The sequence below is a fragment of the Bos grunniens genome, chromosome 8, assembly GCF_055505025.1.
Source record: "Bos grunniens cultivar Pamir isolate PY7600 chromosome 8, Bosgru_T2T1.0, whole genome shotgun sequence".
NCBI lineage: Eukaryota > Metazoa > Chordata > Mammalia > Artiodactyla > Bovidae > Bos > Bos grunniens.
In genome coordinates this window covers 68,977,186-68,991,798 of record NC_141172.1, presented here as the reverse complement: position 1 = coordinate 68,991,798, position 14,613 = coordinate 68,977,186, and the positions used below count along the sequence as shown (strand labels likewise).

At 49.4% G+C, this 14,613-nt stretch overlaps 1 protein-coding gene and 2 long non-coding RNA genes across 4 annotated transcripts in view; 2 read left to right on the top strand and 1 right to left on the bottom strand.

Moving 5' to 3' along the window:
- LOC147367335 (liprin-alpha-1-like) overlaps positions 1-7,726 on the top strand; it is a 39,673-nt gene extending 31,947 nt beyond the window's left edge. For both annotated transcript variants that reach the window (XM_086416284.1, XM_086416285.1), the window contains 3 exons: positions 3,829-3,980; positions 4,828-5,003; positions 6,290-7,726. In XM_086416284.1, coding sequence (XP_086272410.1) covers positions 3,829-3,980; positions 4,828-5,003; positions 6,290-6,351 — 390 coding nt within the window. In that variant the 3' untranslated portion in view covers positions 6,352-7,726. The remainder of the gene's footprint in view (positions 1-3,828; positions 3,981-4,827; positions 5,004-6,289) is intronic.
- Positions 7,727-9,162: 1,436 nt separating this feature from the next.
- LOC147367334 (uncharacterized) lies at positions 9,163-10,611 on the bottom strand. Its single transcript, XR_015170043.1, has 2 exons — positions 10,524-10,611; positions 9,163-9,239 (listed from the first exon to the last, which is right to left on the bottom strand). It is a non-coding gene; the product is annotated as an uncharacterized LOC147367334 (long non-coding RNA).
- Positions 10,612-13,261: 2,650 nt separating this feature from the next.
- On the top strand, positions 13,262-14,413 carry LOC147367333 (uncharacterized). The gene is made up of 2 exons (XR_015170040.1): positions 13,262-13,980; positions 14,092-14,413. It is a non-coding gene; the product is annotated as an uncharacterized LOC147367333 (long non-coding RNA).
- The last annotated feature ends 200 nt before the right edge of the window (positions 14,414-14,613 follow it).

The window sequence follows — 14,613 nt, the reverse complement described above, 5'->3', positions numbered from 1 at the left end:
CCACCATTCCATAATCGCACAGCGACAAATTAGTCTTGATATTTGGACCACAGGCTTAGCACGTCATCATGAACTCAGCTAGAGCCTGCCTCTGTAACGCTGGGCCTGGCCTGTGCTGGACACAGCAGCTGCAGGAAGTTGCTGTTCTCAGGGAGCAGACCGCTTCGTGAGAGTAACCTTAGGCAGCTCTCACTGCACGTGGAAACTGGGCGGCACATTTCCCTCTGGGGATGCCTGGCTGCAGGGTGCAGGGCATGCAGCGGGAACCAAACCAAGAATCTACACTGGTCTGCTTGCTGATGGGCCTGGCCGCGCGCTCAGGCCAGCTCTGCGTGTGAAACCAGGTTAAAAGCCCGGTGCCCCAGGGCCCCAGGGAAGAGGTCGGGCTTCTTCACTCTTCCGAGTCTGAAAACAGGATGACGACCTAGGGCTTTTGGTGACAGAGTGTGCAGCTCTAAAGCACGTGTTCCAGCTTTCTTCCATGTTTAGCTTAGGTTTTGGGAGTGCATTGCTGTTTACCCCATGAAATCATGTTTACAGCACTCTGCTTTGTCACTGCACTTGTATTATCCCTTTTTTTGTTGTTACCACCCATTTCATGTTAGCTGCATTGTTAGTCAGCATATAATTAAATTAACTGTGAATCATTTTAGCGGCATGTGAAGTGGTAACTAGTCCATTTTGTGGTCTTTGGAGACACTGTTTTTCTAATTTGCATCTTTGGCTAAGTAGTTGATATTTAAAATTCTTTGACGATTTCTCTGTGGTTTCATGCTTGATTTCCTTCCGAGTATTTGTAAAAGAACAGTTCTGTATATTTTGTCCTGTTGTTGGAGTTCTCTGACGGTGTGTCTGCTTTCATCATTGGTTTTGATTTCCTGGCTCATCCTGTTGTCTGCTTAGTGGTTGTCAATCCAGACCCCAGCTTCCCACCACTGCCCCCCTCGCCCCCCAGGCTGTAGTTTACCCATCCATCTCCCCTTCCCCGTCCTCCCACCTGCTCTGGTCATAGCAGTGTTGTGGGTGCACTTAGTCGGGTTTGTGCTTTGTCTTCATGTCTCATTAAATGGTGTTTTCCCCCCAGAGCAGTAAGTTTGAATTAGCCTATCACTATGCATTTACAAGCATAATGTAGATGGATCCTCAACTACATATCATGTGTAATTCATAAATGAGATTATCCTTACCTATAGAAATGATCTTCTTAAGTGTAGAATTAATGGACTTTTGACACAATATCCTTTCTATTTTGGTGCTTGTATTTAAGGCTATAAATCTCATCAGCTTTTGCACAGTTAATGTTTCTACTAGACTCTTTAAAAAACTATCTTCTATGGTGAATAAAATGTAAAGACTGCACCTGCTATTATGCTAGCTTCCATTCTTACATATTTTCACAGGGAACCTACTTTAATAAATTTATTTTGAGAAATTTTACATCAAATTCTAGGTAAGCATTTTACATTAATATCCAATAGGTGGTTAGATTTGTTCAGTGTTAAAATAGGTATTATGGTAACTTCCTCATCAGTTAAATCACTATTTTAAAGTATAACATCTTTTTTATTAAGAGAAACTAACTTATAGAGAAGTTTGGCTGAGAATAGACAACTGTTAAGGCCCTTTATTGTAGAGAATGCTGTGCTTTAATAAATCATGATGTTGTAATAGAACTGTATCTTCCTGAGTAATAATTTATAGTGTTTCTCTAGTAAATCTTGAATAGCTTATTTCACTTCTGTGGTCAAAAAAAATGTTCTGTTTCTAGTTACACGTTGTCTAAATCTTCATCTCACTTCTATGTTTGCCATCGTTTTGGCTATACTGTGTTTGTCTATGCCGATTCTTGAAGTTTTAGCTTCAAAGTCACAATACATCTGGTTTCTCTTCCTTTCTTTGCATGCATCTATCAGCCTAGTGATTTAAGGAAGCATTGTTGAAAGGTAAACTATTTAGTAATTTAGCATGCCTTTGTTTCTCTGTGAAGTATTAGAGAGTCCTTATCATTTTATGTGAATGAACACTGTGTGGTTATGTACTGGTGAAGAACTGACATTTTAATGGAAGTAATGAAACTCACCCACCACTTAAAATATGTTGATGGTTCTGTTGGAAATAGGTCATTCGTTGGGACGATTGTAACAGTTTGCCTATATCCCACTTGTTTGCCTTCTAATCATCTCATGCTTATTTATAGTAGACATAGTATTATTTATTATTTTTAAAATTTTCTTTACTTATTTTTTTGGCCATGCTGCACAGCTTATGGGATCTTAGTTCCCCAACCAGGGATCAGACCGGTGTTCCGGCAGTGAAAGTGCCAAGTCCTAATGTCTGGACTACCATGGAATCTCCGCTTAGAGTTTTTTTAAAACAAATGACTGACTCAGAGCCATAGATGTTAGATTTGGAGGAAGCCAATTTAATGATGGTGGGTAGCAGTGTGCAGGAGACTCTGTGCGCCAGGCACCGTGTCAGATGCTTTCCGAGTCTGTCATCTAATCCCGTAGACACCCAGGTGAGGTCCAGGCTGCTGTTATCCCCATTCAGCAGACATGGACACTAAGGCTTAGAGAGGCCGGGCACCGTGCCCAGGCTCGCACACCCAGTAGCAAATGTATAGTGAGACCTGTCTGGACCCCGAAGGGGTTAATCTGTTCCCCACACTGTTGCCACCACTGTGTTTCCTGTCTTCAGACCCAGGACCAGCGGAAAAGCTGGGAGTCCAGGCGAGATCATTTTTTTTTAATTAGTTTATTTTTTAATTGAAGGATAATTGCTTTACAGAACTTTATTGTTTTCTGTCAAACCTCAACATGAACCATCCATAGGTACACATACATCCCTTCCCTTTTGAACCTCCCTCCCGTCTCCCTCCCCATCCCACCCCTCTAGGTTGAAACAAATCAGTTCTTAGTGAAGACCTAGGACGGAGGAGCCTGGTAGGCTGCAGTCCATGGGGTCGCTACGAGCCGGACACGACTGAGCGACTTCACTTTCACTTTTCACTTTCATGCATTGGATGAGGAAATGGCAACCCACTCCAATGTTCTTGCCTGGAGAATCCCAGGGACGGGGGAGCCTGGTGGGCTGCCGTCTATGGGGTCCCACAGAGTCGGACACGACTGAAGTGACTTAGCAGCAGCAGTTTACTTTATGTAAACCACAGTGAGCAAATTACACTCAAACTGCGTGTAAGCACTTCAGTGTGTAGCCCCCAGTCTGTATGTTTCTGAGAAAGACGAGCCAGACACGTGGTGTTCGCATGCAGGGGTTAGGTACCTTTTCTATACTTCACTTGTTGTCATAGGTTCAGTGACCTGCATCATCACTAAACATGATCTTGGGTGGTGGTACAAGCTGTTTCCTTTTCTCCTTCAAACAGAAAGGTCTGGACGGCTTTGCTGAGAGGTTTCTTACTCTTGCTAGTGATGCTCCTGAGCAGCATCTGGCGATGAACACAGTCCTTTCATCAGGGCAGTTCATGCCATACAGGGTTTACGGTGCTGGCGTGGCTCCGCTGTCCTGCCTGGCAGGGCCATCTGGTCGCTGGATTCAAGGGAGAGTGGAGCCAGGCTGCAGGGAGGCTCCAGGCCAGGATCTGTGCACTCAGTAGGGTGTTCTCGCTGCCCCATGGCCCCGCTTCTCTTGAACAAGACAGTCCTTTAAGATGGCATTAAGCTAGAACAACACATTTTTTTGTACTTGGCGGATAGCATCGCTACTATGTTTTCAAATAAGTTTCTGGTTATAATGTAAAGCCTGTGTGATTGCCTTTTTCGACACAGTCTATCATTAGCCAGTTTCACACTTACCTCACTCCCTCAGCTGCCACCTTTACCGGAAGAGGTAGAAGATGACAAGACCACCATCAAATGTGAAGCCTCGACCCCCGCCTTGCTGCGGTTCCTTCGGCTAGACCGGCTGGACAGGGGGTCACCGCACAGAGCCAGCTACGAGGACATCAGGGACGCCCACAAGTAAGGGGCCTGCGCGCCTCGTCGTCAGTCTCAGGAGCCCTGCGCCTCTTGTCTTCAAAGAGTTGCAGGGATGATTGTAAAGGAATCCCACTGGATTCAGTGCCTGTGTTTAGTGGTGAACTTCAGGTGCTGGGGTAGAAGAGCTCAGTGACCTCAGTGATTTTAGAAAACATCCGTCTCTACGTATTGACTCCTGTGGGAGATTTCTTCCTGCTCTTGCTAGAGCTCTGCCCGGCCTGGGTGCATTCCTGATGGTTACGGCTCCGTGCCTCTTGGATTTGCTCTTGAGGGTCCCTCCCTTTTTCTCAGGGGTCTCCTCTCAGGAGACTGTCTGTCACCTCCTGTGACTGACCCTGTCCTCATTCAGACCCCCACCTGCTGAGCTCCCGTTGTGAGCCAGGCAGCACTCGATGGAGGGCACGTGTGGTCACCTGACCAGCAGCCCTGCACAGTGACCGTCACTCTCCTGCCACGGCCGGGGACGGTCACCCTGCGGGAAGCGGGGGGAACTGCCCAGAGCAGGGGAGCTCGCCTTCTCTGGGAGGGTCATCACCTGCCGAGCAGCGACCCTGAGGGAGGGTTGGAGAGCCCTCTGCACCAGCTCGTCTGGAGTGAAGCCCTCCTCAGGGGAGAGCTCCAGGCAGAGAATCTCAGCTTCCCGGGGCCATTGTTTGTGGCCGGAAGCCTGCATTGCTCGTGTGGAGTGTGGTTGGTGAAGGAGACTCCACTGTCTGCTGCGAGGTTGAGGCGCGGGTGTTGCTGGGTGGCCAGTTCTATCAGTAGGTCTTGTGGAGGGGTGTGTGTTTGCACAAGGGTGCCGGTTAAAGGTTGTTTTCTCTCCCCAAAGCTCGACAGGCTCTCAGGACGGCCCCGGGGGCAACCCCAGCAGCAGCAGCAGCAGCGGCCAGGACTTGCTGCAGAAAGCCCCAAAGAAGAAGGGCATCAAGTCCTCCATCGGCCGTTTGTTTGGCAAGAAGGAGAAGGGCCGGCCTGGACACCCCGGCAAGGAGGTGCTAGGACCAGGTGGGTGCTTCACCGTTCAGAGGGAGGAGGGTCTGCATGCATGTCCCTTCTGTGTCTCTCCCGCTGTCCCCATGAGGCCCCTGTCACTCACGCTGGGTGTCCTCCTGGGAGGAGCAGACGAGGCATCTGTCTTCTTTAGGGTCCGAGATGATCGGATCAGTTGATGAACGGATGTGTGGATGGATGGAAGAATTAAGAGTTAAAGGATGGATGGATTAGTGAGTGGATGGATGGATGAACAGATGGCTGGCCAGATGGGTGGATGAACAGAGCATGGAATGAATATTGCAGATGTTTATACTGCAGTGCTAGAAACATACTCTACGAATGAGTAGGAGCTGGGCAATGATTGTTTCCTCCAGAACAGTGACAAGTGTTTGGAAATGGCCTAAGTGCTCATCAGTGAGGGGTGAGGTAAAATCTGTGGACACCCCACAAGGAACAGCACCTCTCCTTCCTGCCACTTTCCCCATCCCCAGGAGCTCATCACGGGTTCTGCCCATGCCCCCTACTCCATCCCACAGCCACGCAGGTCCTCCTGGCGTCTCCTCATCACACAGTGTTATCATCAGGCCCCCATCTCACTCGGCTTCATCTCCTTAAGGACAGGATATGTTCCTGCCTCTTCAGCCAGAGATTTGTTGAGTGTCTTGTTTGTGTTGGGTGTGGGATTTATAAGGGTAAGTAAAACAGATGTGGTCTGGAGTGCAGTTAAGTGAGAAGAGAGAAAAAGGAGCAGATTATTAAATGCTATCCTTATTATTACTAAATGTAACGCTGAGATGGATGGTGCATTGATTATATACCAGATGCTGTGTGTGCCCCTTACCAAACAGGTGCTGCCACCTCCCGATTTACAGAGGAGGAGACAGTGATGGTCATGCGGTTAGGGAGTGGTGAGGGCAGGTTCACACCCATGCAGTGGGACCATGCACTTTGCCGAGCCCCAGCCACCTCTCTGGTGGATGCAACAGGAATGAGATGGTTCTATGGCATCGCTGATTGGATGGACATGAGTTTGAGCAAACTCCAGGAGATAGTGAATTACAGGAAAGCCTGGAGTGCTGCAGTCCGCGGAGTGGCAAAGAGTCGGACACAACTGAGCGACTGAACTAAAACCTGAGTGTGTGCTGAACTGCTTCAGTCGTGTCTGACTCTCTGTGACCCCAGGGACTGTAGCCCACTAGCTCCTCTGTCCATGGGATTCTCCAGGCAAGAAGACTGGAGTGGGTTGCCATGCCCTCCTCCAGGGGGATCGAACCCACATCTCTCGTTATCTCTTGCAGTGGCAGGCAGGATCTTTACCGCTAGAACCACCTGGAAAGCCCCAGTGAACGCTGACAACTAGGAAATGCAGAAAATAAGGGCTGCTCCTAAGTTAAACTGGAAGAGCAGCAAGCACAGATTGTAAAGAGGAAAACACACGATGACCGACAACAGTGCTGACAGAAACAAGCAGGGATGCGTTCACCCACATCAAGAAAATGTGCCATTCGGAAGAGGAGCCCTTGGAGGGACAGTTGGAACCGGAATGAAAACTGAGGCCATGGTAGGCAGTGCCCACTCACACAGCCCGAGTGGAGTGGTGTCACTCGCCGGGCTTTCTGCATCCCCAGAGCTGCTGGCAGTAACATCTGGGCGCTGAGGCCGGGCAATGTCCCCGAGTGAGCTAAGGCACCCCTGCTCTCCTTCCAGTGCTGCTGCGGGGCCCTCTGTGGGCGGCCACCCTCATCCCCTGCTCTGCCACCCACTGGGGCCCGACTGTTCCCCTGGGATCCTTTCAGCCCTTGAGCTTGTGTGTTCCCAGCCCTCTGCCACACCAGACTGGGATGCAACTCAGGACTTGGGCTTGAGATATTAAGGAGACCGTGAATCTGGAAGGACACAGCCCTGGGGCCCTCGAGTGACCACGTGAGAGAGCTGGAGAGCAAAGCCCCCTCGGGGAGGAAGCAGAGCTTTGAAACGTGCCCACACCCACTGCTGCCTCGGCACAAAGTGCCTTTTCTTTGCCTCTCCTCGGCCTGAAACAGACCCCAGCTGCTACTGCTGCTCCGCAGGTGATTGCTAAAGATGCACCTCCTGCAAGAGCTATTGTCCTGCTGCTCTGGGGCTGCCTAAGTGTGCTCAGGAGTGTCAGACAAGTGGGGCTGCCACGCCTGATGCTGGAGGAGGGCCTGATGCTGGACTAGGGCCTGATGCTGGAGGACGGCCTGATGCTGGACTAGGGCCTGATGCTGGGGGAGGGCCTGATGCTGGGGGAGGTCCTGATCCTGGACTAGGGCCTGATGCTGGGGGAGGGCGTGATGCTGGGGGAGGGCCTGATGCTTGGGGAGGGTCTGATGCTGGAGGAGGGCCTGATGCTGGGGGAGGGCCTGATGCTGGGGGAGGACCTGATGCTGGAGGAGGGCCCTGATGCTGGGGCAGGAACATCTGATGCTGGACTAGGGTCTGATTCTGGGGGAGGCCCTGATGCTGGACTGAGGCCTGATGCTGGGGGAGGTCCTGATCCTGGACTAGGGCCTGATGCTGGAGGAGGGCCTGATGCTGGGGAGGGCCTGATGCTTGGGGAGAGTCTGATGCTTGGGGAGGGTCTGATGCTGGACTATGGCCTGATGCTTGGGGTAAACGTCTGATGCTGGCGGGAAGGTGTGATGATGGTGGGCAGCCTGCTCCCAGATGTACGCAGAGTTGTGATTATAAATATGAGAAATCTTTTTTTCATACTTTCCTGACCACCTTGCTATGTTCTTTTTTTCTGAAACATAATTCTGTGCAATATAGATTTGATTTCTGCCATACATCAACATGAATTAGCCATAGGTGTTCAAATGTCCCCTCCCTCTTGAATCTCCTTCCCACCTCCCTTTGCTACATTCTTGTCTCTATGGATATATGAATAATAAAGACTTGACTAAAATAAGATCAAAAGCTCCCACACACAAGCATGCACACGCACACTCCCTAGTGCATCATTCGGGTCCGCGTCAGGGTTGCCCTCGGCCACCCCGCCCTGGGATCCACGGTGAGCCTTGACACCTGCTCTTTGTTCCCACCCTCGGCCCGCTGCCCACGCCTCAGCAGCAGAGGGGCCTTGTCCCCGAAGATGCTGAAGTGATGAAGCCTCTTGTCTCCGGAGCCAAGGGTACGAACACCTAGTAGGTCGTCCTTTGGGGACACCTATACTTCTGCCTTCTAGCCTTTCCATTGTATCCATCCGTTTCTCTTAACAGAAAGTCCGTGTGATGACACGGGCTCCCATTACCAGCTCTGGTCTGTTCTCATTGAGAGTACAGCTTACCCTCGTCACTCTTTACTGGCAGTGGGAAATTTTGCTCCAGTACTTTATTGAAGCAGTGAGTGCAGTGAAGTCGCTCAGTCGTGTCCGACTCTTTGCGACCCCGTGGACTGTAGCCCGCCAGGCTCCTCTGTCCATGGGATTCTCCAGGCAAGAATGCTGGAGTGGGTTGCCATTTCCTTCTCCAGGGGATCTTCCCAACCCAGGGATCGAACACGGGTCTCCGGCATTGCAGGCAGACGCTTTATCCTCTGAGCCACCAGGGAAGCTCTGACTTTATTGAAAGAAAGCAATAAATAATACTGTGATAAAAATAGTTCAAAAGTAGACTGTACATACTTTGTCACATATTCAGGAAGATCACAAAAGATTAATAGAAAAACAGAATGGTAACAATGAATTGTACAAGGAAATTAAAGGCAGAACCCACATGTAGAGAGACATGCTGTCTCTGTCTACCGAGATATCAGCTGCATAAGGCACCATGATCTGAACGCATCTCTTACTAGCTTTTTTAATGTGCTGCTGAAAAAGTAAAAGTTACATTTGCTACTTATACTATTCAAAATGGCTATGTCATCAAAATCTAAAAATGTACGCCTAGGTCCATTCTTTAAACATGTTTACAAACAGATGTAAAAAGATGATTTACATAAGAAAAATAAGGCCTTTGTCAGAGTTGCACTATGCTGTCTGTCTGTCCGGGATGTGGCGCCCTCACTGTTCAGCTCGATGGCTCCACAGCGGGTGCAGGGCACCGCGGTTGATCCTCGAAGAGTCTCACCGGAGGCGAGGGATCCAGGGCCACAGAGACTAGGTTACCGGAGAGATTTTCATAGTCGTCTTCTAGTCATCCTTTCAGCCCAAATTTCATTAGAAGCTCACATTTAACACCCAGTACTTTTAAATCGCTTCACACTGCAGACAAAAAGCATTTCCTCCTAGAAAAAAAGTACAGTTTAGGTCAGTCGTTAAAATACAACAATTGGTTGAAATTAAGTTTGCTCATTTCAGAGTGATTGTTGGACAGCTTGGTTACATTCTGGAAGGATAATGCACACCGTGTCATGATGATTTTACAATCGCAGTAAAACCCCTTCTCTCATGGTTTAACATTTAAAAATTAAACAAGAATAATTACAATAAATGCATCATTTATAAAAGCCCTATATTTGTTCATAGGATTTATACAGACAAGCATTACAGTACATACATTTGAAAGACTAAAATCAGGTATCAGAACATGAACTGATCTGAAAGGAGATTCATAGCCCAGATATACAAGAAAAAGTAAGTAGATAAATGAAGTCATAAGTTTACATAAATAAAAGAAACATTAAATTTTAAAATATTTTCTCTATGGTATTCATGAATTTTTCACTAATTAAAAACTCGGTAATAAAATATCTTAGGGTCCATATAACAAGTATTAACAGATTAAAGATTGCATTGAGTTTAAAATGTAGTCTTTTGTTGTATTCTGGACGCTGTATAATCACCTGCAGAATTAGTGCAGGTAAACTGGAAACAAACAGACGAGTCAGTCCTGGGACGGCGACTGGTGCCTGAGTCCCTGCCCCTTCAGACACCCCCCCAGCCCATTCTGGGCTTCAGCTGCTTTGAGAATCCAGAGAAACACGAAGGACCAAGCAGATCAAGGAGAGAACTCTGTGGCTGACTTTATTCTGACATATAGCTAAAAACTGCTGGTAAAAAAAACTTAAAACCCAATCCAGCCTTCCAGCTGAGCCGTGAACAGGACAGAGCAGACAGCCTCCTGCTCTCAGAGCGGCTCGAGCAGGGCTGGCCTCCCGGGCCGGACCCACCAGAGGACCACCCAGAGCAGCACCTGCAAGGGACGGTGGCCCCTCAGTGGCGGCCGACCCCCTAGATGCCGGTGCACTTCAGTGTTAAACACTGGCCTCCAGACAGAGAGGCCCAGGGCAGGGCAGCCTCGTGAACCCTGATGCTCTGGGCCCTGTTCCCTCTGAGAACGTACACACAGGGCGTGGCCAGCAGCACTGCCGCTGTGGGAGGGACACCCATGTGCCGGGAAGGGAGGGAGACTCAGGCCGTGCTCTGACTACTCCGGCGGCAGCCAGGTGCCAAGGTCATGTTCTCTGCTGCTGAGGGCTCTCCCGGGCTGACCTCTGGAGACCCGCTGACCCTCCACTCCTAGGGTGTGGCCTCCATGCCCCTGCGGGACCAGGCCGGCCTGTACTCACCCCGAAGCTCAGCAGGAGTAAGTCCTGACTGTAGCAGAATCCAGCCTCTGCGTTCCCGCCATGCTGCATGGTCCCATGAGCGCGGGAGGAAGTGTGCAAACACAGACTGCGGTTAGTCATGCAACATCACATGGGGCACGAGGACACACACACTCACACTCGCAGCAGCGCCCACTGCTACTGAGGGTCTGGGGAAACTTTTAGAGGGTGGATGAGCCGGAGAGAGCGAGCCTGGGGGCTGTCACGTGGGGGTCCCTGCCACCTGGGGGGAGGGGCGGGGTGGTCACACTAGAGCAGCACCGGCACATTCGATGACAGAAATGCTGTCATGGGGACAGCTACTCCACGTGACCAGCTAGCTGCCAGTCTCTCCTGAGACCTCCAGATTCACAGAGCTCCAGATTCACATATTCGACACAGTCTATTGTTACTCAGTTTTACACTTACCTCATTCCCTCAGCTGCCAGCTTTACAGGAAGAGGTACGAGATGACAAGACCACCATCAAATGTGAAACCTCGACCCCCACCTCTCTGCAGTCCCTTCGGCTGGACTGGCTGCAGACGGGGTGCTGTGCACGGCCAGCCACGAGGACATGAGGGACGCCCTTAAGTAAGGAGCCTGTGCGCCTCGTCGTCAGTTTCAGGAGCTCTGTGCCTATTGAAAGTGATGGAAGGATAATTTTAAAGGAATCTCAGTGGATTCGGTGCCTGTGTCTAGGGGTCTGTGTGTGCATGTGTGTGTTTTCTGGTAGGCAGGTTTCTCTGGATCTGGTGTTAAGGTGGATGTCTAACTCTGTGTGTGTGTGTGTGTGCACATGCACAAGTGGGTTGTTCTTTGCTCTGTTGCTACGTGTGGCAAACTCTAGGATGTTCTGGTGGCTTCATAGAGAACAATTCAAAGTACGAGGATTTTCTGACCACAGTGGGTAATCTCAGTTCTGTCACCGACTCAGGGAAAATGCCTTATCTATAAAACGTGAAAAAATGTTTTAGTATTCCAGAAAAAATATCACTTGATATATTGTTTAACATTTATGGCATTATAGATGTGAAAATCAGTTTGTTTCTCAAAACTATTTTCTTTCTATTAAGCCCCAATTTGTCTCAAAAGTATTTTTAATTGCTAAATGTACGCAGCCAATGCATCCACTTTCAGAGCATTTTTGAGGGTTGGTGAATCTCAGATTTTCACGTTGCGTGGAAACTCCCAGAGAGAGCACTGCGGGGTCACCAGGTGCTGGACGCGTTCCGTGAGGAGGGGAGGCCGAGGCCGCGGGACCGTCCGCATCCCTGTTGGTCACTGCAGTGTCCTGGGTGTGTGGGGACTCCCCTCAGGCATCACGTACCTCCTGCTCTAAATGCTGTCTTTCCTCTTCCCCTTGGTGGACATTGTCACGCGCCAGCTCGCAGGGGAAGCCGAGTCAGCAGGTGTGCTGAGCTGTGTGTGCCCTGAAGCCTCCCCGTGGGGCTCATCCCCAGCTCCAGGCTCTGAGCTGAGCAGCGCTGCAGAAGTGGGACATGGTGTTGGTGAAGGGGAGCCCAGCGAACCCTCGTAGGAGGTGCTGGGCTGTGCGGACGGTCAGTCTCGGAAAACAAGGCCACACCTGTTGTCTGGGTGGTGCCACGTGTGTAGCATTTGATGGGAAGAAGCTCACACAGCCATCTTGTTAGGAAAGACAGCTTGACCGTGGTGCTCATGTCCTGCTTTAAAGTGCCCGTTGTCATCCACAGATGGTGTGGCTTTCTCTTGGGCGTGTCTGTTCCCCATAGAATTCACCGTATTTCCGAATATCTTTCTCCTGTGGCTCTAATTTTAAGGCAAGGAAGCATGCCACGTCAGTTTACTGCTAAGCAAGTGTTTTAACGAATTGTAAAACAGGGGTCACGAATTTGACCCTCAAGGGGGCAGAGGAGGTCTGTGCTAAGTAGCCCCGCAGGGTGGCCCGAGCAGGGTCATCACAGTGTTCCACAGAGCAGGCAGCCCCCCAGGCTCGTCTCTGAAGCTGTCTCTATAAAGCTAGGTTTCAGCTGAGAGAGAGCCGGTGACAGCAGAGTGATGCAATATCTTATAGCCGAGGAAGGAAATAAACCCCAGCAGAAGCCAAGCGAGTCTTCCATTTGCTTCTGGATGGTGCTTGTGGTTGGGACGCGAACTCCAGGCACGTGATACATGCCTTGTTCCCCTGGGATATGGGAATTTAAAAAGTTTGCCTTTTTTAAAAACTCTCCCTGAGCTATTAAGGGGCTTCCCTGGTAGCTCAGACGGTAAAGCATCTGCCTTTACCAATGTGGCAAACCTGGGTTTGATCCCTGGGAGATCCAAGATCCCCTGGAGAAGGAAATGGTAACTAACCCACTCTAGTACTCTTGCCTGGAAAATTCCATGGGTGGAGGAGCCTGCTAGGCTACAGTCCATGGGGTTGCAAAAAGTTGGGCACGACTGAGTGAATTCACTTTCACTTTCACTTCTTGAGCTATTAAGATACCTGTTGTGTTTTCTGGTATAATTATTCCTAGAAAATAGAATATTTACTATTCTAGGAAACCTAAGGTTGACTTAAAGGAACAGTTACTTGAAATTTGATGTGAAACAGTTCGAGCTTTAACCATACATAGACTTCACAATCTTAAGTAAAGTCTAACGCCATTTGAGTGTATTGAAAAGCCACTGTGTATCTTTAGGGAATTCCCTAGCAGTGCAATAGCTAGGACTCTGCACTTCCACTACATGGGGCCTGGGGTTTGATCCCTGGTTGGAGAACTAGGGTCCCGCAAGCCACACAGCGGCCTAGTCAAAAAAGAATGACCAGTATCTTAATTTAGCACATGGCTAATTAGCTGAACAGCAGTGCAGGATAGAAACAGCCCCCATCCAGCCCTCTCCTTGCTTGCTGTGTTAGAGTGTTCTGTGTTGAAAGTCTGCGCTGCTCTTTGTGTGTCTGTTGTGAAATGCTGTGCATCCCTGAAGCTCTCTCAGGGACAGGTTCCTCTGCTCAGACCCCGGTGTGGTTTCCTCTTCTACGTATCTGTCCTCACTGTTTAGAAAGGGAAGAGTGGATGTTTTTCCTTGACTACCCTCCTCCCTTGGATGTGCAGACTTCTGAATCCTTTAAGGTTGGCGATAACTCTTTCATCGGGAAGGAGGTGATTCTATAAGGAATTGCGGGGACTCATTCAGCATTTCATGACTCAGGTGTTCTTTGTAATATGTCTGAACTTTTATTAAGTAGATGGTTTAGAAGATTAAAGGAAAATGATGAGATGCATACTATTTCACTTTTGCAAATTTATAAAGAGAATAAATACTTAGGTTAACTTGTTTTATACCCGTGTGTAGTAGTGATTCTTGAATTTTGAATGTTTCCTTACTTGTAGGCATGAGTTGCTGGAGGAAGCCGGGAGACAAGGTGTGCCTTCGCACAGTGGGACGGGCCAACTGTTGTGGTCTGGCTGGAGGTGTGTATGCGCCCCCTCACCTCCACCCACACCCGCGCCCGCACCTGCGGCCGGTGCATCAGTCCCTCCACAGCCACGCATAACCTCCTGCCTCCTGTCTCCCGTACCCAGCTCTGGGTCGGGATGCCGGCCTGGTAGGTGGCTGCTTGCCGAGCCAACGTGAAGAGCGGCGTCATCATGTCTGCCCTGTCACACGGAGATCCAGCGTGAGATCAGCATCAGCAACCCGCCGCATCGGCCGAAGCTGCGCCTGGGGATCCAGGAGATCATGTCCCTGACCGGCCCCTAGCCCCTCCCACGTCCAGAACGGTGCACCTCCCTCCTTCAGTAGGGAGAGATAGCCCCCACCCCCGCCCCGGTTGTGTCGCTTGCGGGGTTCTCTATACAGATCTCCACTGTTCCTGCTTAAATAAAGTTCTAGCATTCAAAACCATGACAGCTTTTCATTTGCGGCAGTTGTGTTGTTAAAAGATAGATGATGAATACTTCATACAGATTATTTTTGTAACAGCTGGGCTGCAGTGGCAGTGTAATACAGAAATGGAAGTTTTTGAAAACATGAAAAAGGGACTTTTGAAAATGTGAAAAGTGTAAAAAGAAAGGAAGTTTTTGAAAATGTATTAAAAGAAATGT